Genomic DNA, 23,170 nt, shown 5'->3' with positions numbered 1-23,170 from the left:
TTTAGTGAAGGAATTGTCGCGCATGCGCACAAAGTTCTCTGCCAGATATCGTAATGTTTTCAACCTTTTGCTGAGCGCATGTGCGCCATCCTTCTTCCCATCATCCGGTTTTCGTGCTGGCAGCGGCTCGAGTCTGGAAAGACTGCGATTGAAGATCTTTCAAGAGACAATATAATGTCTTCGTGCTAACTCTACTCTAAAGTACATTTGTAAGAAATAGCTCATTATTGAGCCAACGAATAGCAAAATCGAATGTATTTGGAATTTTCTTAACATATTTCATTTGATGAAAACAAATTAGATCAAACACAAACTGAATACAAAAAGATAATAATAAATGAGATATTATTTGCACGACTATTCAGAGTCGTTGGACGTTTCCTTCGTTTAATGTAGACATGCCTTAAAGCGGGCAATCATAGGGGAGACAGGAAAGTCGTGTTCTGATACGCTGTCAGAACTAAAAATCTATAGTTCACGTTACGTATATTATAGATTTCAGTATTGGTAACGTGTATCGCAATACGACCTATTCCTCTAGAAATCAGTATCTTCCCTATAAAATAACTAAAGGCTAGCAAAGAGAGAAAATAATCCAAATTAAAAGAAATTTTATTTCAAACGGGCAATTCAGTAATCCGAATATTACATTGTTAGACAATTTGAAACATAAATAATACTTGAGAATTTTTATTTTACCATCTCAAACTGTAGACATTATAACAAGTTAGGGAATCAACGGTTTTCTCTATATACGTATGTATATACATTTATTCTACACACATGCAAGATCTGCCATATGTCTGAGTAGCTGCCAGTATAAACTCAAGAAGAGAATATAGTCAGTCGTCATGGTTACCGTTTGCAAACGGAAGAGAGCAGCGGTATACTTGTCAAATGTACCGCAAAGTCTGACCTGAAGTGACTTACAACGCAGAACACAACCACTCTATACTTCGATGGATATTCTAATGCAACATAGCTAATAATAAGCAGAATGGACTGGGCTAACGATCTCGAGATCACTTCGAAAAAGGTAATTTCAAAAGTTTTCTATTTCCAATAGAGCAAAAATCAATTATCTAAAGTCCTAAGGAACTTTTCTGATCAATTGTTACGGTTAAACTTAAGTACCAAATGCACCGATCAATTTGCAGTTACTACCTCGCCTGGGTAGACGCGCAGGTCAAAATAATTTCCAAGATGAGAGCAAGTCTGACGATGATCTTCTCGAGAGTCCTATTTCCTTATCGTCTGCAAAGTCTATGCAAAGACCGATAGTTCCACCTCGATCAAGAAAAACCGGCTGGAGCGACGAATTGAAAAGCGCCAAGTAGGTCAACTATAACTTAATACAAAGCCAATAAGATTCTAGATATACATAAAGAACAATCAAAATTTTCAACACACTTTTTCCATTTTCTCAACAGCACAACGCTGTTTTAATATACGACATTCATCTGGTCATAATAACAAATTTGTTAAATTTTTAGTATAATCAATTAAACAATTACTTTTTTATTTTACAGGTCAAGAGCGTCAAACATCATTGAACAGTGAGTACAACGCATAAGAATGAAAACGAATCTTCAGTTATTAATAAATTATTTTTTAGGGAACGTTTTCGAGTAATTGAAAAGGAGGAACAAGATGGTGAGCTGATTTAGAACAAATTATATTAATACTTTGCGGTTCGCATATTTTAGATTACTTCACCATTTAAGTTAAATTACAACTATAATATAAATGGAGTCGCATTTTTAATATAAATACATAAAAATTTATCTACCGTAAATGTAAATACAAAAATACTTGTTAAAATTAAAACATTTTGTATGTTTTATTTTCAATATTGTTCAATATTCTTATATCACAGTGACATTATGCGTTTATAAACTAGATATAATGTTAAAATTCGTGCAATAATATTATATCGGCGGACTGTAAAGTCAAAATTTTGTACATTAACTGATTTTTAACTAATAATTACTCATTCTGAATAATGTTTTACCAATCTTGTAATACTGAAGAAGAGAGAATTTAAGCATGACAAAATTGAAATATTTATTATTTTGCTTTATTATTCACTGTTTCTTTAACATTATATTTTTGTATTTTGTAGATATTCCAGTTATTCCAGATTTGGATGAAATTCAGGAAGATAACATCTCGTCTGAAATTGCAAGCGCTCCTATGTAAGCATTTTTTTTACTGTTTTAAAATTTCAAAAAATTATGTAAGAAAATTATTTATGTAAGTAATAAAATTTTCGGTCTTATTCAATAGATTAATAAGGATATAATTTTCAGTGTTAATGCAAATAGAGTGACTGCATACGAGGAATTGGATACTGATCTGGTGAAAAATGCCGCGTATACGTCGTTAGACGGCGTCAGTCTTTCTCTCCTCGCAGACAAGTTGTACAATGAAAGTTTGGTAAAGGAACCGGATGAAGTTTGGAATTGGAATCTCCTCTTCACGCAAATTTCTTCGGAAATCAATAGCGAGACGCAGAAAAAGATCAGTGCTTAAAAACGCATTGCAAGTTGACAGAAAATTTTTGTACTTTGAAATAAAAACAAGAGTTCAACATTACTGTTACGGTTATGTCATTCATCGATATAAATTGTTTTCTGAAAATAATCCTAGAATTTAATTTAACCTTTCGCGGTCTAATCTTCCACATTAAAGTCTAAAAAATATGAGTATTATTGTATTATCTTCTACCTATCTAAGAAAATAAAAATATCTAACACCTGAGCTAAAATGTTTTCACTTTTCTATCATCTCAGAAGAGTAAGACACAGAAAAAAAGTTGCATAGCTTTTTTCAGTCACTCAACAATCTTACATAGGAAGAATTGTATTATATTCTTGTCTGTTTTCTCTTTCTCTTGCTCTCATAAGCCGAGACATAGAAAGCTCGAGTTCGACTGAAAATTTGATTTCAGGCCTTATGACACTACGCCAATTTCGACAAATAGAAAGAATTGAGGAGAGGCAAGGAAAAAAGTTCTAAGTTACAAAAAACTTAAAAATGATCAAACGTTTGAAAGGCAAAAAAATGGCGTAACTACATTCGGTAGTGCCTCTTTATTTGGAAGCGACAAATTACCTCGTATTACCTATCCGATTACCCGCCCAAATTTGGAAATCGCGGTACTTCGAGGAGTGACGTGAAGGACTCATACCGTGCGGGCTTGCAAATCCGTGCTCTGAGAGCACGAAGATGCATGCGCAAGCGGGAGTCTGACACTCAAGCTCTACTTGAAGCTTTACGACAATGTGACAACACCCACTGAGCAGATCTGCCATGCCTCTAACGTTAGCGATCGATGTTCAGTTGTGCCATCACTAGCACACGCTTCCGATAGGTCTGCTCATTCAAAAGTCTTATATAGAACATGATAGGCTAAGGAGTGTATACGAGAAGATCTTTCTGAGGTTAAGCAAGTCCATCACAATCAATATTGTCTAGCGCGTTTCTTTGAAATGTTCCGTTTAACAGCTAAACCTAGTTATCGCGTCGTTAATAAGAATTTTGCAATTATTATCTGAAAAATCGGTCATAATGCTGAAGAATCGTCAAGATAATAGCCATCTAGTGGCAAATCGTAGCTCTTTCCATGCATAAATAAAAGAAATACCGGTAACGTAATCACACGCCGGCGGTAGTGTTGCGAACCATCGCGAATCATCGCGGCTCAAGTGTTCAAGTTTATTTTGACAGTACGAGTAGACCCTGGGCCACTTACGAGTTCAGCAGAGTTCAGCTCTTTCTTAGAAACCATGATTTTTTTATTAAATTGGAAAATCAAAGGCTAAAGAAGAAGTGCCCAAGTTAGAAATGCCGGTGTAATTGGGTGCAATCAATAAATGCCACGCTGATACGAAACTCTGGGCATGGACGAAAAAATTGACCTTCGAAAATATAGAAAGAATTGCGAAAAATAATTGATGAATGGACATTTAAAAATAATAATCACGACAATACCGGTAAGAATCAAATCAATGAGATTCTGTTTAAGTCAATCTAATTTGTCGCGGGCATCTCAATCAATCAGGACCAATTCCTGATTGATCGTTCATTCATTGAGCGTTCTAGTAATACTGAAAGAGACGGGCTACTTCACCGATTTGTTTCAAACTTTACAATATTGTATATTTTTGTGCGTAGAACACGAATACGTAAGTAAAAATCATCGCTCTGCTGTGTAAAGAATAAGACATTAATTGTTAAAACTAACCACTCTTAAGGTTAAGAAATCTGTTGTATCGACAGACTTCAGCGCTGCACATCAGTACATTATAAGCATGCGCAGCGACAGGCGCAAAATTCAATATTGATGTTAACTCTAGATTTTTTAGTACTGGTAGTAATATGCATGTATTTTATAAGAATCTTATTTTCCGTGAAAATTCAAAAACCTATGTGATGCAGAGAACGCATGGGCGGGGGACGGACTCTGCCCTTCCCTCTGCACCTCCTCTCTGTATTTTTTCCTAACTCTAATCCAACTCAATTTTAACTTGCTGTTTGGCCACAATTACAAATCTGACTGGATAAATTTCTAAAAATTTGCTTGAGTAATATTTATTTGTAACTAATAAATAAAAACTAAAAAATTTCTAAAAATTTGTAAACGTAGTTTCAAATTTATAGAATAAATGTTTATACTTGCTTTTGAAAAAAATATATAAAATAGTATTAAAAAATCCATACAAAATACTTAAGATATATAATAAGATACATAATAAGATAAATATTTCCATTTCTACAATTTTTATTAATTCTTTTACAGAAATTTAATACGAGATCGAAAAAGTGACGACATGTTTCGAGATAGTCAAAAGATCGTTGTGGAGGACGGGCTTGCCCCGTCGGCACCATATGTCATAAACATTCGAATGGAGGATATGTTGGAGAAATTAAAGCTGTTGAATTACGACGCGGAATTCGTACAGGAACTAAAAATGAAACCAATCAATAGGTAAGATATCGCGACAATTGTTGATATAATATGTTCTGTTTGATGTTTCTATATCTGATAAAAGAGATAATTACAAACATTGGAAATACACAGGCATCACTTTGTAATTCCGACGAATCCCGGTGAACAGTTTTACACGTTTACTTGCTTGGCTGCGTGGCTGATTAGAAAGGCGGGGAGGAGCTTTGAAATGCCACAAGAGTCGGACGATCCCAATTCCACGATAGCACTGATATTAGATTACCTCAGAGAAATTGACGTATCTGTGGAGTTCCCTCCTAACAAACTCAAACAGGGTAGCGGGGAGCACGCGGTATACGTTTTGGATAATTTAGCGGACAACGCTTTAAAGGTGGAAAAATTCAAATGGAAAAGGTATACAGCAATTGCCGTTTCCATCGAAACCTTTGTCAAGTTAAATGAAAAATAATTAAATTACGATTGCCAACTTCAGGGTAAATATTACACCCGATGAACCCACCCCGGAACCGGATATCGAAGATGATGAAGCAGAGTTGATCTTGGAGAAAGTAGAGGAGGAAATGATGGCCGAGTACGACGATGATGATCACGATGTCTTGCACATAGACGACATTACAAAGCTTTACGCGCAAAATATTGTACGGGAAAACATTTTTATTCTCAGAGAGAAGAATATCGTTGTTAAGATCAATTTCATTTTTTCACGTTTCAGAACGAGACGCAAAAACTAGACAGCTATTTGGAGTCCACAACTAACAGGGAAGAGTGGCAATTGGAATTGGAAAGAGTTTTACCTCGTTTGAAAGTGACCGTTAAGACAGGTATTACATTTTTGGTAATCGGCTAACTAAAAGGAGCGTCATTGCAACGATCGGCTGACTCTAAAAGGAGCGCTACTGTAATTTGCAGACTCGAGAGACTGGAGAGCGCATATCGAGCAAATGAAGCAGCTGCGCACGAACATCGCGACCAATCTTGGCGGGACGAAAACTCACCTGAACAAAATTCACACCGATATCGGGAATACCTTGGATAAAATCAAAACCAGAGAGACTTATCTTAATCGCCAGCTCGAGCCATCTTTAACAGAATATCGCTCACTGCAAGTGAGTTTCATTTGCTTAATTTGCTTTATATAAGTTACACATATGGAATGTGACATATAAATTATAATCATTATCATAATTTAGGAAGAGCTATCGAAAATCAAGGAACAATATAGAGACGTCAGTGGCGGCGTTACCGAACGAACGCGGGTTCTTAATAAGTTAATGGAGGAGTTGGAGCACATAAAAAGAGAAATGGACGAGAGAGGGTCCAGCATGACTGACGGAAGTAAGTGTTATATAAATATAATTCCGCTGTGATTTAAATATTAAATTTTACTCTGAAATATTCGCAGCGCCGCTTATCAACATAAAGAAGACGATCACGAGGATGAGGAACGAAATCTCCGAGATGAACATACGAATCGGCGTGCTGGAGTACAGCTTGATGTGCGCGAGAGTGCGGGATCGGACGCAGTTACGGGAGGATATGAACAGCACCTCGGTGATAATTTAACGAGCACGTCATCTTTATTGCACGTGCAATCTTTATTGTTTTTATAAATCACATACTTCAATCCGTCCAACATATGTTACGATTCACGAGTATGGATATATTATCAACACACGGGGTCCAATTACTTCGCCTCTAAAGTTGCGATAACATAGCTGCGATGCAGAACTGAAAGTATTGGATCGGTCGCAGTGTGGAGCACAATGAATTTTCTATTACACACTTTGTACGTTTATACTAGCTCGCAATTGTCAATCGACACCGTCACCGAGTTTTACGTTAAATAAAGTTGTTTGAGTTTTTTTTTTTAACTCAATGTTTTATCAATCTTGTCTTATCCGAAACACACTTTCCCCCTGTTTCCTTCGTTCCGTATCGGGCATCTTCTCTTTATCAATTAACATAAAAGACGTCGCGCGGATTTCTTCCATATCAGGCATATTTTGTCGGGACAAAATTACAATATCAGAAATGCGTCACGTGACAATCCTAAAAGTTGTTGATCGTTGACCGGCCAACGCGCCCACACACACATGATGGAGAAAAAGTGAAGTTGTATGAAGGCGCTGCGTGTGCGCACGTTTCACCGCGTCCGTGGCGATCGCGTCGCGACGTAGTCGGGGCGCGAGATCGCGCGCACTCGCATTGTATCGCAGCTTTGAGTTGGTGCCGGCGCGGCGAAACAAACGATAAGAAGTATATATTTGGATTTCGAGGACAACAGGTGCGTAAAAAGGATCCTTTTGTTTCCGATTAATCTACGCGATCCAGCCGCGTGAATCTTTTATCAAAAAAAAAATCACTGTCGGCTTAATACTGATACTATGTCGATATGGGGAAATCGAGACGATCGCCGTGACGATGTTTCAGCCGGTAAAGGTCACCGATTATCGGGAATCAATCGTTAAAATTGAATCGCGGAATACCCTTGTTTGTTGATCTGAAGATCGATGCGCTCGCCGCGAACACACATTGCTTTTATCATTCGCCGAGAACAAAAAAATTTGCCGGTGATGAGTGTTTGCAATTACGCGGTGTTATAAGAAAGTGCTAATCGGAAAATGTATCGGCGTGATAAGAAAGTAACTTAATGAGAATATCGTACGACTATTATTATTGCATGATAGTATCATCAACGTAATTTCTTATTTTACGAAGGAATGTAGATTTCGATGTAATCTCTTTTTTTATAAAGTAAAACAAGATAAACACGTTTACGAACAAATCCCTCTTTTTTATAATGAAATCGCATTTGTGAAGCAATTGACTTTCACATTTCTTCACATAATGCGTTCACTTCTTATGCAATTCTTTTGAAAATTTAAAGTGAAAATAAACAAATGCTGCGATACGCGAAAACAAACGATACTTTGCAAGTGTGAGTCATTATGAACAAAGCGTGAATCGTACGTGTCATTGGTCTTTCTTTTAGTGTCTGTCTCTCGCTGGTAGTGCCGCAGGATGTGATAGCTTTCTTGCAGATATGTTCGAATCACATAATGCTACGTAATTGTGAAGAAAATGTTTTCTCCTCGATGTTACTTTCACTTTCCCAATTTTTTAGCACTCAAGCGCGCTCGGCATATGCCATGCATGAAAAATTTTAAGCAACAGTATATATTAAACTAACGATATTTATAATAAATATAAATAATAGGGGATAAAATATATTATGTATAACAGTAATTAACACTTTTTGTAATTATCCTACTTATATTGTATAAATAGATATAAGTAAATAAATAGGTAATCTTAAATATATGGTATGTATATATGTTATATAATACGTAACAATATGCACAATATATTTAAATAGTTTACAATATATTTAAATAGTTTACAATAAGTAGGATACCAAAAAATACGAAAAATAAACTGTACATATCGATGTTGTGAAAATAAATTGGCATTCATATATTCTTTTCAAATTATAAATGTAAAATATGTAAATGAATTTAGAACTACACTTGATAAGAAAATACTAATGAACCGAATTCAAAATCATTTCGATGACTCATAGAGTAAAAAATGTAAAAAAAAATTATCCAACGTTATCTGCACATTGAATACAAAAGACGTACATAAAAGTAGCCATTATAATAAAAATAGTATTATGTGAATATAATCTAAGATTTATATATATATATGTGTGTATGTATGTGTGTGTGTGTGTGTGTGTGTGTGTGTGTGTGTGTGTGTAATTTTGTTACAATAATATATAATATATATTAAAATGATATATCACTTAATTTAGCAAAATTCAGTAAAGTTTTATTCTAATATATATTTTTTAATGAATTCATTAATTTTTAAGTGTCTGTCTATTTTTACGAATCTGTTAGATCCGTTGAATAATTTATTAAAATTTTATACTATTTCACATAGCTTAAATTCAAGTTTTTACAGTGTTTATATCGCGTTAATTTTAACGTCAAAAGTCATTTAAATTGTTAAATAATTTCTTTTAATTACAAGAGCGGTTTTCAAAATTACTCGGGGCTTGTCATAATTTTTGTTCAATATTCTCGAGACAGTATTTATATTTCCGTTCAACGAGTTGAACAAATTGCTAGTGCAGACATGTTTTATCTATCGCTCTGAGCGATCCGTGAATTCACATACATTATTTTACATATTTATCGCTCACGCGTGTAATTGCACGAATAAATCTGAACTTTGAGCGGAGGATATACAATGCTTACTAATGTAGCCGTGAAAAATACTGTGATTTTCTCCCACTTTTAATTCCGTTATTTCTTCCGCTGAACGATTAGTCATTATAATTTATCATCCAGTGGATTAACATCTGCAAAGTTCTTATATTCTTCATGCTTCGCGTTCATTATTTAAATAGTTTTTTATTTTCTTGTGGAAGCTGCGTATCATTCTATCGAATGGACGATAGTATCGAGGTGATCGCTTTAGAAGACATCGCATGTATCAAGTAAGGTGTCCAGAGTTACGCAAAAAGGCTAGAAAAGAACCTGATTGAGATTATACTAACGGATGGCGATTATGATTCGTCGCGAAAGCTCGACATTTTTAATTAGTCTTACTTCATTAAAATCAACACCAGATTTGCATACAAGCTATAGCTTGCAATTCATCGATGGTACAAAAAAAGTGCGGAAAAACGATGAAAAACTCCGAAGTTGTATTCAAAGTTCTTCTCGTGATTCTTAATTAGCCATTTCCTTGGGATGTTCGCTTTGATTGGTTTCATTCGCAAAATCGTGCGTTTTTGATGCGTCCCTGAATCAGTAAATTGTAGTTTCATAACACAACAGTTTTTTTTTTAATATAGAGAAGCTCAGAAAGTGTTGAATCTGGACAGATTGCCAAAATGAGTTATCGTGAAGTAAGATCCCATCGTTTTATACTCGGAGAAATGTCTTGTAACTGGTTCGAAAGGAGATCTTATCTTACCTTGATAAAACCAAGGCAGCCTATCACTTTTCATAATATTCAATTTTATCGGAATAAACCACTCGAAATCTAACAATCATATTGACATCATTCGCCCCGCGTTCGTTGTCATCGATATTCTCAATCAATGATTAGACTTTGTGCCCAACAGTTAATCCTAACGGATAAACTTCCATCAAAAAAAATAACACGGAAGTAACATTCAATTTTTATAAGACCGGCAGATTTCTATTTCCTTCCATTTTTTATTTTCTCTGTGACTATCAATGTGAAAGTAAATTAATTGCGTGAGTGATTCGAAGACCGCAGTCGAGATGTGTAACTAATTTCTCGGTGAAAAGGAAAAGTGGCCTGTTGTTACTTTTTTCTCGGATGAGCTCTCGAAATATTCAAAGGAGAAAAAAATGGCTAATAACGAGGTTGAATTCTCAGTCCCACAGGAATCTAAAACGCGAACGTATGCAATCTCTACGCAGACGTCAGTCCGGTAAGAATTAAAAAATCTCACGAGTCAGTGTAATTAAAATATCTTGATAAAAATCAGCAACCGTTTTCATTTATCTATATATTCTATATGCGAATGCTACTTGATTACCTTTGCCAAAATCTCCTCGAACAAAGATTCGACATATCGTATTAAAAATATATGATAATGTGATTTTTAAAGATTATATTTTCGGAAAAGAATATACAGTTAAAAAAGAAGAGGTTAATTTTTAAGATATTAAAATAGATTTTAATTCTATTTCCGTTTTTAAATACTTAAATACTTAAAAATGTTTTATTTCAAAACGCTAAAATGTTTAAAGCTGTTACAATTTTCATCTTTAACCGTTTTAGTGTTTTAAGCCTGAACGCTGTTCAAAACTAAACTTCTTTAAATATTTAAGGAACAACAATAGAGATAAAACATTTGATAATATCTATCGAAGTGTCTATGAATGTTGATGAGATCACGTTTCTGGATATTTTTTTCCTAGTTTTTTTCTTATCTATCTTATCTTTACTTGGTTCAGCGTCGTCACGCGTTTTTTTTTCTTTTTTTTCCTTCGACTATTTTTTTTTCATAATTTTATTTCTGGCAGACGTTGAATTAAATAAATTAAATAAAGGCGATTTACTTACTTCATTACATGCCGCACATATGAAATAAACAAAAGTTAATACTTAAAGGAAATCGTAAGCATCGCGTTGTGAAAACTTCCGACTAACTAATAGGTCCATTCTTATCTTAATGACAGTGTTATAGTTACGCATGTATAATGTATAGTAAAAAAAAGCTTCGCGCAACGGCGAGGTAATAAAAATTTTGCTGTTAATTAAGAGTCACAGAAGCGCTGTGTTTCGAAATTCATTGCTAGTACTGAAAATTTGTAGTATATGTAACGTCAATTTTCAATTTGATATATCAGGAATTTTCTGACCAAGAAAGAAATTGATATATGCACACACACACACACACACACACACACACACACACACACACACACACACACACACACACACACACACACACACACACACACAGAGGAATATAGCTCCTTTAGAGATATCTAATGCTTCCAAGGATGTTCGAATATCATTAGAGCGATACACTAAAGATAAGTTTTTGTTATATTTTGTTTATAATTTTTAATGTAAACTAAATATTATTTGTCATTAATTTTAATTTAGTTAAAGAAACATATTAACTTACTCAATTTTGATACTTATAGTCAACATCGACGCGAGCAAGCTAATTCGACAATCATTGATTTAAAATAATGTACGAAACAATAGCGTTGCCAGTCATCGCACAGTATGCGTTCAATCATTAACACTCTTGCTTATAATGTATTCTGCAAAGTGTAACGTAACATTCAGCACTATTATATATAGAATTTTACAAAGATCGATTTCACGGAAATACTTTTCGTTCGAAGAATTAACGAAAAATTAACGAATAGCTAAATGTGAATAGGAAAATTTGCAGCATAAAAAATTCTGATTTTGGAATCAGAATTAAAAATATGAAATATATTTTATATACAAATATTAAAAATTAAATAAATTTAATATACGTTTTATATACTTTATATATAAATATATAAAATATCTTGTATTCATAAATCTGATATTTTTTAAAATTTCAATTCAATTCAAAGTATGAGTTATAATTATATAATTCCAAATTATAAAAGAAAGGGTTTTTAGTCTAATCTCAGTTTAGTTTAGTTTGAACGTTTCGTATTTTATCACAGTTAAAAAATTGAAATTTATGTTAATACAATGTGCTACATATTCAAAGCATAATATAAATTGTTTTATTATTTTACTTTCAATTTTCGCATACTTTCAGACTGCTCCGTTAAGCATGCATCAACTTTTACATTTTTTTTCGTATATTTTTATATTTGTATTCTTCGTCCCTAAATTTGATATTCAAGTACATTGTTAAATCTTTTAAGAAACCTAGCAGTTTCATCTATAGAAATCACAATATAGGTATTGCTATGCACAAATATCGAGTGCAGAAAGTGCATTATAGTGCAGTAGGCCAAAAAAGGGAAATGTCGAGGTTTGCAGACGTCTTCCGATGACACACTTGTCATGAAACTTTCATGCCATGATGTGACAAAATTGCAATCTTCCGCGATTAAGGTGCACCGCTGTGGGTCCGTTTTACCCGAGACAATTCGCGACGTCTTGTCTCTCGCCCGTTCTCGATTGTCACCGAGATAAACAGCGGTAAGCAGGTTAGCGTACACCCGGTATATACATCGAACCTCGCGTTATGCCAGCCCAATTACGGTCGCGAACGTTACTTTTGATCCACGGAGAGATTTTCGATAAAATCGTCGATAAAATCATCAAAATCACTTGTTTACGTTTCGCTCGGCACCTATACCTATTACATACGACTGACATATACACGGTGTCTATGAAACGTCCGTGAGTGGGAGTGGGAGTGACGTGGAATCGTTTGATCTCAATTAAAACATAACAATCAGACTGTGGCCGAGCTTTGGTTTTCACCCGATCCTGATGATTTCTGTCATCGCTACGCGCAAACGTTTCACGCCAGAGACGATGCAAAAACATTCGCCTCGACCACTCGATACATTTCGTTTGCTCAGATAACTTGAGATAACTTGTGTATTGACAAACGTACTCGCGCTGTTCCATGAATGATTTTACATGTAACTACCGTACTTCCTGCACGACCGTGTATATTATCTGTAAGAATAAATAAACCTTTCTTTACGAGTTCCTAATGATTAAGAAAAATAAAATATATAAATTCTAATAATTAACTTATCAGACAGAAGCCAGACAAACTATCGAGTTTGCAGATGTCATTCTAGAAGCCATTTCTGTGACAAAACAATTTGCTTATATAATAATAAGATTAAATAATAATGGTTGATGTTATCGTAAAAATCGAGAATAAAAATTCGACGTTTTGATTATATTATAATCCATCAAAAATTTGTTATTTTAATTCTTACTCTAATTAAAATATTTTTGTCGCATAATTCTTGTCTAATTTTTTTTTGTAGTTACGATTATAACAAAACTCAATATGAAATGTTCTCTTCTTATGTTTATGAAAGATATTTCTAAAATACTGCAATTCTAAATATTAAAAAATTCTGGAATTAATCTATTTCACGATGTTTAATAACATTTTATGATGCCAAATGGAACTTCTGCAGATTCTGATTTCAAATTTTTTAATCACAATCAAGGATTGCAAGAATAATTGATACAATCTTCTTGTTCAATGAATAGAAGTTTTCATCTTGTAAAAGTCTCAAAAAAGGAATACTGATTGCTGTTTGTTTTTCAGACCTGTACCTCCCATAAAAATGGAGCGATCCCGTAAGAAAGTTATAATTATTTCAATCGTCGGTTTAGTAATTATGGTTCTTGGAATAATCGTAGGATCACTTTGGGCCACAACAATATATGATTTGATATTTGTAAAGGTATGTTTACAAAGAAGTCCAGAAACTTTATCTCAATCAATATACATATTATGTAAGAATCATGTACTTATAATCTATACATTTTTACACAGATATTGACGTTAACAAAAACATCCTTCACTTTCGATTTATGGGTGAAAACTCCTATTCCAATGTACTTCAAGTTCTATATGTTCAATTGGACTAATCCAGATCAGTTTTATGCATCGTCAAATGTTAAACCGCACTTTCAGGAAATGGGGCCTTATGTTTTTCGGTAAATATTATCTCTATAAATAAAATTTTTCTTACTATATATTCCAAAAGTCACCATATGATACCAGATTGTGTTTTTTTCACAGAGAAGTTGATACTAAATTGAATCTAATATGGAACAATAACGGAACTGTCACGTTTCTTAGGAAGAAGGAATGGTTCTTTGAGGAATCTCTGTCCAATGGGAGTCTAACCGACGAGATTACCAATTTGAACCCGATAGTCGCGGTAAGGTGTAATTATTTGGTACAACTAGTTAACTTTCTACAAACGAATTTCTATTGTAGTAATAATTCAATTTCAGACGATTGCCCATACGCTAAAATATAAGCCTCCGTTCGTACGTAAGTTAGTCGATGAAGTTATGGTGAGTTTAGGAGAGAAGCTAGTATTAACTAAAAATGTGAAAACGCTGATTTTCGACGGATATAATGACACGTTGTTGAACATTGCGCTAAAGATGAAAGTAACCAAAATACCTTACTCTAAATTTGCATGGTTCTATGCGGTGAGTAGTAATGGCACAAACGTACGTTGAATTATTTAACGTGGCCTGCAAACTATCATTTCTTTTTTTTTCTCACAGAGGAATGGTTCGGATACCTACGACGGCACGTTCAACATATTTACTGGAGCTGATGATTTATACAACATGGGAATGATGTCAGAATGGAATTTCAGTAACCGAACAGATAAATATGATGGTTCGTGTGGTAAGATACGTGGATCATTGGGAGATTTTTGGCCACCTTTAAAGAATAATAAGACATTGTCTATATTTCTCCCTGATATTTGCACGTGAGTAGTGAAAGAACATTATAATAAATGTCGTTTAAGTTAATATGAAAATCTGCATTAAATTGTGTTATAATAAATAATCCTTTAAATGTTAAGTATCTATTTTTTTCTATTGGCTTCTCTTGCTGTTAGTTTTTATATATATCTATAATACAAATTAGTATTAAAAGGTGATTTTAATTTTTTCAAAGTCAAGTCTCAAATACTATGGATAATGGAAAAATATGTATTAAGATAATATGTTCATTATTTAGATCTTTGGATTTACAGTACGAAAATACAACGGAAGTTCAAGATATAACAGGAAACAAATATATCGCAAACAAATATATGCTCGATAATGGTAAATCTGTACCGTCAAGAAAATGTTATTGTCCTAATGGGAATTGTGGACCTAGCGGAACATTAAATATTTCATCTTGCAAATATGATGCGCCAGCTTTTGTTAGTATGCCACACTTTTATCTAGCAGACCCGAGTTACAGAGAAAACATAACGGGAATGTCACCAGATGAAAATAAACATTCACTAATGCTCATTTTGGAACCGGTAAATACTTTGCATAAATTATAAATGCTATAAACAAATTATACGACAAATATTATACAGAAAAAATTTTTAAAGACCACAGGTGTTCCACTCGCAGTTAAGGCGCAAGTGCAGTTAAATTTGTTACTGGAACCGGTGAAAGATACAAGGTAAATAGCATTTTCCTCAAACTAAGGAAAAAAGACGAAACTCTGTAGGCTGTTAATTACGTATTATTACATTACTATATAATCAACAAGATAATTTTTTTTATTAATAGAATATTTAATGCGACAAAACGTTTTATTTAAAATACTGATACTTAATAATGTTTTTTATCAAAATTACTATGAATAATTAAAAACGTCCAAATTATTCGAAAAGAACATAGTAGTAATTACGTTAAGAATTTAAAGACGATTATATTTTCTTATGTACGCGTACATTTTTAATAATTTTTTAATTTTAATTAATTTAAATAATTTAGTAATGGCTGAGAGAATGTTTTATTTAATTTATTTTTGATTTTTTAGTATGTTCGAGAATATAAAGAAGACTTATATTCCAATGCTGTGGTTTACTCAAGAGGCTAATTTAACTGCCGAATATGCGAAGAAAGTTCAGCTATTTTTAATTCTTAAATCATTAGGTACCGTAACCTTTTTCGGAATAGGGGGAATCGGAGTTTTAATAGTCTTCATCGCAGTCTTTGTTTATATACGACAAAGATGGCAAGGAGAGGAAGGCCAGATATTAATATCCAAGTACGATGGCGATGTTAGAACAAGAAACGAAATGTAATTACTTCCTCTTACGCGTGATTATTATAAGTCAGACGCCGAAATTTAAATTGATTTTATATTATGCATTCACATTATTTCTTGTATATATATCATAACGCAGCAAATTCTGTTTATTCATTAAATCGTTAATTTAGAAGATACAAGATATCGAAATTTGTACATATATTTGTCTGAATCGTTAATTTCCCGTGTAAAGTAAGACCTATCACGTCCATAAAAAATATTGCATAACTTTATGTTGCTGTCAAAATAAAATTTTACAATATTTTTAACATTAATAAAAATATTCTATATTTTTGGCGCCGGACTTTTATTAATCGTGCTCTTTTACGTGCCATGGTTAGCGTTAAGATGTTTTTACTATATTTTTATTTTACTTTACTTCCTTTGATTTTTACTTCCTTTGTATTCAAGTTTTCTTCCTTAATTTCGAATATAATTATAGAGTAGAGGTAAGACTGTATCGATGTCTTATAAATATTTGATAAGAAACAGTTAATGTACCACGAAGGTACGAAAGTGCCTACTTTAGCTATTAGTGTGGCTATGAATTTTCAAGTAAACAGTAATAAATAGTAATAAGTATAATTCAAACTGTTAATAAGATGTTAAACTGAAGATTTATTTTTACGTTTGTTAAAATGTGAAACAAATGTAGCTTTTATAGACATTATAGACATTAAAATATATGAAATATTTATGCGATGGAACAATCTTCAGAGATACTAAAACGTTTTTTCGATTGGTTATATATGACAGTGCAATTAAAAAATCTATTAATATTACTGCATTTTATCAGGAATATATATTACTGTGAAAATATATACTATTATTTTAGATATTATATTATTACTTTCTCTACAGAAGACTCTAGTTATAGAATCACGCGTGCGCGAATAAATTTTAAATGTCACTTCGTCAATTTTATGACAGTCGTAAGATAAATTATTTATCAGTTAGTGAATTTTCTACTTGTAATGAACTAACAATTACTATTCTAAAATTTATATTATTAATACTTGTATCAAATAATTCATGATTACGCGAATTATATTTCGAGATGTAATTTAGAACAATTTAAATTTTATAATTTTACATATTTTTAAATTTTATTTTTAATAACCAGAGCAACCAATTTCAAACCGCTAGTATTTTTTTTTAACAAAAATTTATTTGTTAATTCGACCAATACTGGCAATCGTACGTGACAAGCGAAGTTGTACTTTTTTTCAAAGTCTACGTTTTGGGACACACTCTTTCTTTCTCACGATACACTGTCTTTTTGAAGATATTGACGAACAAAGAATGCGACGGTTTGAGCTGAGAAAAATCTCGAGATGGCTCCGGTAAACGAGACCTCCGCATTACGATCGCGAGTGTGCGCGCACTCGCGATCGTAATGCGGAGGTCTCGTTCACCGGAGCCATCTCGAGATTTTTCTCAGCTCAAACCGTCGCATTCTTTGTTCGTCAATATCTTCAAAAAGACAGTGTATCGTGAGAAAGAAAAAATGTGTCCCAAAACGTAGACTTTGAAAAAAAGTACAACTTTGCTTGTCATGTACGATTGCCAGTGTTGGTCGAATTAACAAATAAATTTGTCTTGTTTATTATTTTTCATCCTATTTTCACATACAATTCGACAATGGAAAACTAAAACTCGGTTTCTTTGCAATTTCATAGCAAAAATATAGTGATATATAAATCTGTAAGTGTAAGCAGAATAATGTACAATATATTTTGACATCAAGGAAAATTATTAGAATGGAACAATTTTATCATAGTTTATTAAGATTTATCAAATTTCAGCGAAAACATCTACCACATGTGCAACGAACACACATCAATTTATGAAAATGATAAAATCTCACAGTACACGAATAAAAAGTAGAATAACAAAACAATTTGTTTCTTGCAATTTTATGCCGTATTAAAACTTTAAAAAAATGATAATCTGCGAATTCTGATGATTTTTTTTCTAAATTAATGATGTTTTCTCTGTTACATATAAAATACCATATATATACGTACACACGAGAGTAAACGTTATCACAAAATGTTTAAAGCTGTAAAGGAATGATAAGCGCTATGATTTTAGATCTAATCTTCTCAACAGTCATTTATTATGATTGCAGCCTCTTTTTGCCAAACAATTACAGCTTAGCGAAATGCGAATAATAATGTATGTAATGAACTTATTGTTAGAATGATTGTATAAGTAATTTGCAACGCGGTGAATGCGGCGTTTATGAATGTCATGCGTGGTGAGATTTATTACACGATGCGACTTTTATTAATAATAGATAATTTCAATACCTTTGTATTATTTTTGCTGTTATTTCAATAATTATGTGTAATAGCGATTAAATTGCGGTAAAATTATTTAAAAATATTGCTGTTAGATCTTTAAAAAGTACGTTGTGATGCGATGAAATAATATTGCGTCATGCGAAATTACTAAAGATCTATTGGCTGAAAATTCGGAAAAAAAATTTATATACTTGCGTATTAAAGCTTACTTAACGCTCACATATAACGACCGTTTCATTTTATACTGATTTACGTGATAACTTTAGATGTAATAACATACACTTTCACACAATCGAAGTTTAATACTTGTTATCATTCTAAATATCTGTGATACACAATGAGAAAGATGTATATGCGCGAATGTGAAAAAATATGAAACTTTTATTGAAAGCGTTTCAAATGCGTTTTATTATATCCTTCCCTGCACATTGTAAGTATATGAAATTCTTGTAGCGTAATTTGCTTGTAAATTTATGCTCTTTGGTTGCGAAATAGAGAAGCTTATGACTTAGGATCGCTTCTCTTGTAAGAACTGATGGAATAATTAAGTAAAGTAATTAATGTGAAGCTATAAAATGATTGAGAAAGGACTCCTTCCTCGAGTTACATGAATATTTTTATCGATTAATACTGAGTGGAACACTGAATCATAAACTGATTAAACATAAAGAGTGTTTTCAGTTCTACTTTAATTTGAATCATCAACCATGGTATCAACCATGGTAGCATACTCTGTCATTTGGGACACTCTCTAAAGAGTAATTTATATTGCATCTTTTTATCCATCTTTTTCGTCCCGAGAAATTTACATATGCGCAGGTTTCAATGCTTTCCAATTAACGAATCTTTAATGACGAACACAAAACGATTTAACAATACTAAAAGATAAACCGCTTTTTTGCGGTATTATCGAACGGTATTTTATGATCAAATTAATTTCTCATTGTCTTGGAAATTGGAATTATAATTAAATATGGATATATATCGGAAGCTTATATTTTCTCTCTAAATATCTTAGGTTTTCCATCCCTTGTACGTATATTTTGCATCTTTTATTATACTTTCCGGATTGTACCCTGTTAGATTATCTTTCCCTTGTACATAGTATTTTGCATCTTTTATTATACTTTCCGGATTGTACCGTTAGATTGTCTTTAGCCTTTAATTTTCCTTTTCTTTAAATCTTTCTCATAAACAATAAATACTTAATTGTACATCTTGTGTATCTTTTTATACATTGTAAAATTGTCTTTTTATACATTATAGAGAAAAATTCGAAATTTTTAATTTTACTTTTGACGTAACATTTGAATTATTTGTTGTTAAATGTATTACTCAATAATTATCAGAATTAAGATTATCGAATCCGTTTAAACTTGACATTCGCATTCAAAACATATTTTTATTTAAAAGAGTATCGATTAAATATAATTGAATTTAATATTAAATAGCGCAATCGTATTTTGCCATCTTAAAAAGCATTTCAATTTTTCTTATAATTATGTTACTCGTTATAATACATCATTGTTGAAACATAACAGCGTTAAAAAATGAATAAAAAGAGGTTTTGATTATGATTGATTACAACCGGACCTCCTTTGTCACAAAACAATGCAACTAGTTGGCTCTTGCCACTTTTTTTTTTTTATTCAGCTTCTCGACGTCATATTACGTACCGTTATAATACATATTGATTGAGGATAATTGACACCAAGTTTTATTATTTATAAAAAACGTGGAAGTATTTACTTTTATTTTTCATCGACTCTTTTTATTCTTTCGTTCATTTTCTTGATTACTTTCGCCACGAATCAATCCGAGCAAATCGGCTTTCCGTCATATTTGAAAAATAACTTTCTTCGAGATTACATTTCGTATTGGACAAGGGATTGTCGGGATACTAGAGTACACTCAAATGAAATAAATTGTTTACTTTTGCACCTTTACCCATCACTCTTCACGTTCTCACAGGTGGAAATATAGGTCGTACAAGTCACGCTGAAGAGGATCGTAAAGCGCAGAGTTGACGGTGCTGCAAGCTTGACGCGGTAGTATCTCTTCCGTCTGTTAAGTGCATTCAGTGGAAGTTGTTTCGTAAAACAGAGGCAAAAAGAAAAAAAGAAATTGCGTATTGAAAAAGATTAAAAAGAAACGATAAAAAAAGCTCACCCGCACGTGTACACCCAAGCTTATCTGTATTCCGCTGGTTTTTCCAGCCTATATTCTATTTTTTTATTTTTGGAGGATTTTATATCTCGCGTTGATTTGTTACTTGCAGCCGTTCTCTCGGTCCCCACAGGAACACTGTTCGCGAGAATAATATTATTATATACTACGTGTACAAATATAATATTTTTTATGCTCGAAAAAAATTTTGTACCGGTTCTAAAAAAATTTGCAGACGTTATAAATATATATTACTTTCCTTCTTGGACACGGCATAAATTTGCACATTACACTCCATAAATTGTCGAATGTATGCTCGTATTACCAAAATAATATTGCAGGATTTCCTACGAAAACTAAATAAGTTCAAAAGGTAAAATTTTCAGGAAATAAGATCTTCTCGCCTTTAAACCGCTTATTATACATATAAATATAGAAATTTGCATATACAATAGGTATGTATAAGAATAATATTGTAGAGATTGTATTAATATTTTGAGAACTCATATAAAAGTAAAGAAAATAAAAATATGGAATATGGAATTGTTTCACTTTTTCTCTCTTGTGGCAATTTTATGTTTATTATTTATATAATTTAAATTATCTTTTATTTAAAAAAATTTTTTTAACATTTCTTCTTTTTTATAACTTTAATAATAATAGAAGAAATTATTATTTACAATATAAAGTAATACTTTTTTCATTTTTTATTTATAAAATTTTACTGATTTGACATGTTTACATAACGCTACTATTATAATAGAAAATAATAACGATTATAACACAGATTTTTTAAAATAATAAACTTGTCTGTTTTTCTTGTAGGAAATTTAATTTAAAATATAAGAATACTTTAAAACTATATAGAAGAAATGTTAAATCTTTCTCCTCTGTGATTTAATTTACATTTTTAAATATTTGAGAAATCTCGGTATACGTGCTCTGTACATATTTCGTGCTGAAGTTCGAAGCGTAGAAAGTCATTATCGGAGATAAACTTCACCGTTATATTTCCAACGTAATAATTAATGTAAGCAAAAAAAGAAGCACACATTATGTGCTAATCCTAAACGGTTATACCTCAAACTTTCAAAGTAGCAAAAATTTTTCATCGCGAGCGATAAGCACAGAGATACATAAACCGTGCAAAATACTATTAATCAAGTACCTTGCGGAACCTTTGGGAACCTGTCATGGTGGTCGCGCAATCTTGCCCCTACACACCCAGTACACCATGACAGTCCCCCCTCTTTCCTTGGTTCCCTAAGGAATAAGATTAATTAATGTTAACGAAGAGATATTAAACCCGATTGCGCAAAAGCGGACGACTAGTGACGACTGGAAAATGTAGCTCGCGATAAATCGACGAAGATATGCACAGGGACAGTAGTTCAACGGTTGATGATGAATGAACTTGCGAATAAATATCAAAGGACGATGAATAGCTTGATAGGGATGGCGATTTGCTGAAAAACGTTTCGCAAATAATATATCAGACGCTCGATACACAAGGCATTAGATATACAAGACGATTTATAATCAGAATGTAAAATATTTAAATTCAAACCTGAGAAAGAAATCCTTTCGCAATAAAAATGTTGATTTCGAATTTTAAGGGATTAAAAACGAAGATTTTGTTTAAGAATTAAGATTTAGAATTGATTTCAAAAATACGTAGCAAAATTTTATTTATTTTTCTATTTAAAAAAAATTGATTTGTTTCGTAAGATTTTTAAATCTCCAGTTTAATTATAACAATTTTCAACATTCCAAAAAATGATAACGTCTATATAACACCAAATGTTCAATACACATTTACACCATTGGTGACAAGATCACTCCATTATTTTTGAGAGTAAATGTTGAAACTTAAAAAATTATATAATATGTCTACTATTGGAAAACTTTTCTATATCAAAGTTAAAAAAAATTTTAAGGTTTTATATGATAAGTTACAAATCACTTCCCATTTACAGTATTTTTATAATTAGAAATAAATTGAATGGTATAATCGCGAGAAACTACCATTATACATCAAGGTTTTAATAGAAGTAATATTAATGGCTTTACATGTATAGAGATTATAATCGGAACACATTTGAATACATGCACATGTATGTATTGTATTTCTGCGTTATCGCAAGAAAACGAATTTGGGTTAATGCCGAGATAGTATATATAAGACAAAAACAATTTTCTAGATTGTTTCATTTCTAAATCGTTTTCCATATTTCACGTCGAAACAATTAAGAAGTCACTTTTCAAATTTCCATCTTATCCCTATAAGTATATTATGCAAATATTCCGCAATAATGGAATCATAAATTGAAACAAAAATTTTTCAATAATTGCCTTCAGATGATATCTCACAACGCATCAGTTTTG

The 23,170-nt window shown here is 32.3% G+C and overlaps 4 protein-coding genes across 11 annotated transcripts in view; 3 read left to right on the top strand and 1 right to left on the bottom strand.

Annotated features, from left to right (window-relative positions):
• Positions 1 to 23,170, bottom strand: part of LOC105839038 (ATPase family protein 2 homolog) — an 88,878-nt gene that overhangs the window by 28,580 nt on the left and 37,128 nt on the right. The gene's annotated exons all lie outside the window — the stretch shown is intronic.
• On the top strand, positions 114 to 2,760 carry LOC105830943 (intraflagellar transport protein 43 homolog). The gene is made up of 6 exons (XM_012670679.3): positions 114 to 1,036; positions 1,158 to 1,333; positions 1,530 to 1,556; positions 1,616 to 1,653; positions 2,123 to 2,195; positions 2,310 to 2,760. Exons 1-6 carry the CDS (start codon positions 998 to 1,000, stop codon positions 2,530 to 2,532), a joined length of 576 nt encoding a protein of 191 aa, XP_012526133.1. The 5' UTR covers positions 114 to 997; the 3' UTR covers positions 2,533 to 2,760.
• On the top strand, positions 2,881 to 6,841 carry LOC105830955 (intraflagellar transport protein 57 homolog). Of its 2 annotated transcripts, none has more exons than XM_012670705.3 (8): positions 2,881 to 3,995; positions 4,802 to 4,990; positions 5,084 to 5,365; positions 5,445 to 5,610; positions 5,685 to 5,793; positions 5,882 to 6,078; positions 6,163 to 6,307; positions 6,375 to 6,841. In XM_012670705.3, exons 2-8 carry the CDS (start codon positions 4,833 to 4,835, stop codon positions 6,533 to 6,535), a joined length of 1,218 nt encoding a protein of 405 aa, XP_012526159.1. In that variant the 5' UTR covers positions 2,881 to 3,995; positions 4,802 to 4,832; the 3' UTR covers positions 6,536 to 6,841. The 2 variants fall into 2 exon arrangements, with proteins under 2 accessions (XP_012526159.1, XP_012526160.1); XM_012670706.3 differs by lacking the exon at positions 2,881 to 3,995 and adding an exon at positions 4,002 to 4,187.
• Positions 6,938 to 17,152, top strand: LOC105830956 (protein croquemort). Of its 6 annotated transcripts, none has more exons than XM_012670711.3 (9): positions 6,938 to 7,256; positions 13,788 to 13,926; positions 14,019 to 14,182; positions 14,268 to 14,409; positions 14,486 to 14,689; positions 14,768 to 14,979; positions 15,234 to 15,528; positions 15,604 to 15,677; positions 16,041 to 17,148. In XM_012670711.3, the coding sequence occupies exons 2-9, from the start codon at positions 13,807 to 13,809 to the stop codon at positions 16,306 to 16,308; spliced, it is 1,479 nt and encodes a 492-aa protein (XP_012526165.1). In that variant the 5' UTR covers positions 6,938 to 7,256; positions 13,788 to 13,806; the 3' UTR covers positions 16,309 to 17,148. The 6 variants fall into 6 exon arrangements, with proteins under 6 accessions (XP_012526165.1, XP_012526163.1, XP_012526164.1 ...); XM_012670709.3 differs by lacking the exon at positions 6,938 to 7,256 and adding an exon at positions 9,397 to 9,476 and having other exon boundaries at positions 16,041 to 17,152; XM_012670710.3 differs by lacking the exon at positions 6,938 to 7,256 and adding an exon at positions 9,528 to 10,445 and having other exon boundaries at positions 16,041 to 17,152.

The sequence above is a fragment of the Monomorium pharaonis genome, chromosome 9 (genome assembly GCF_013373865.1).
Source record: "Monomorium pharaonis isolate MP-MQ-018 chromosome 9, ASM1337386v2, whole genome shotgun sequence".
NCBI lineage: Eukaryota > Metazoa > Arthropoda > Insecta > Hymenoptera > Formicidae > Monomorium > Monomorium pharaonis.
This window is presented reverse-complemented; position numbering and strand designations above follow the sequence as displayed.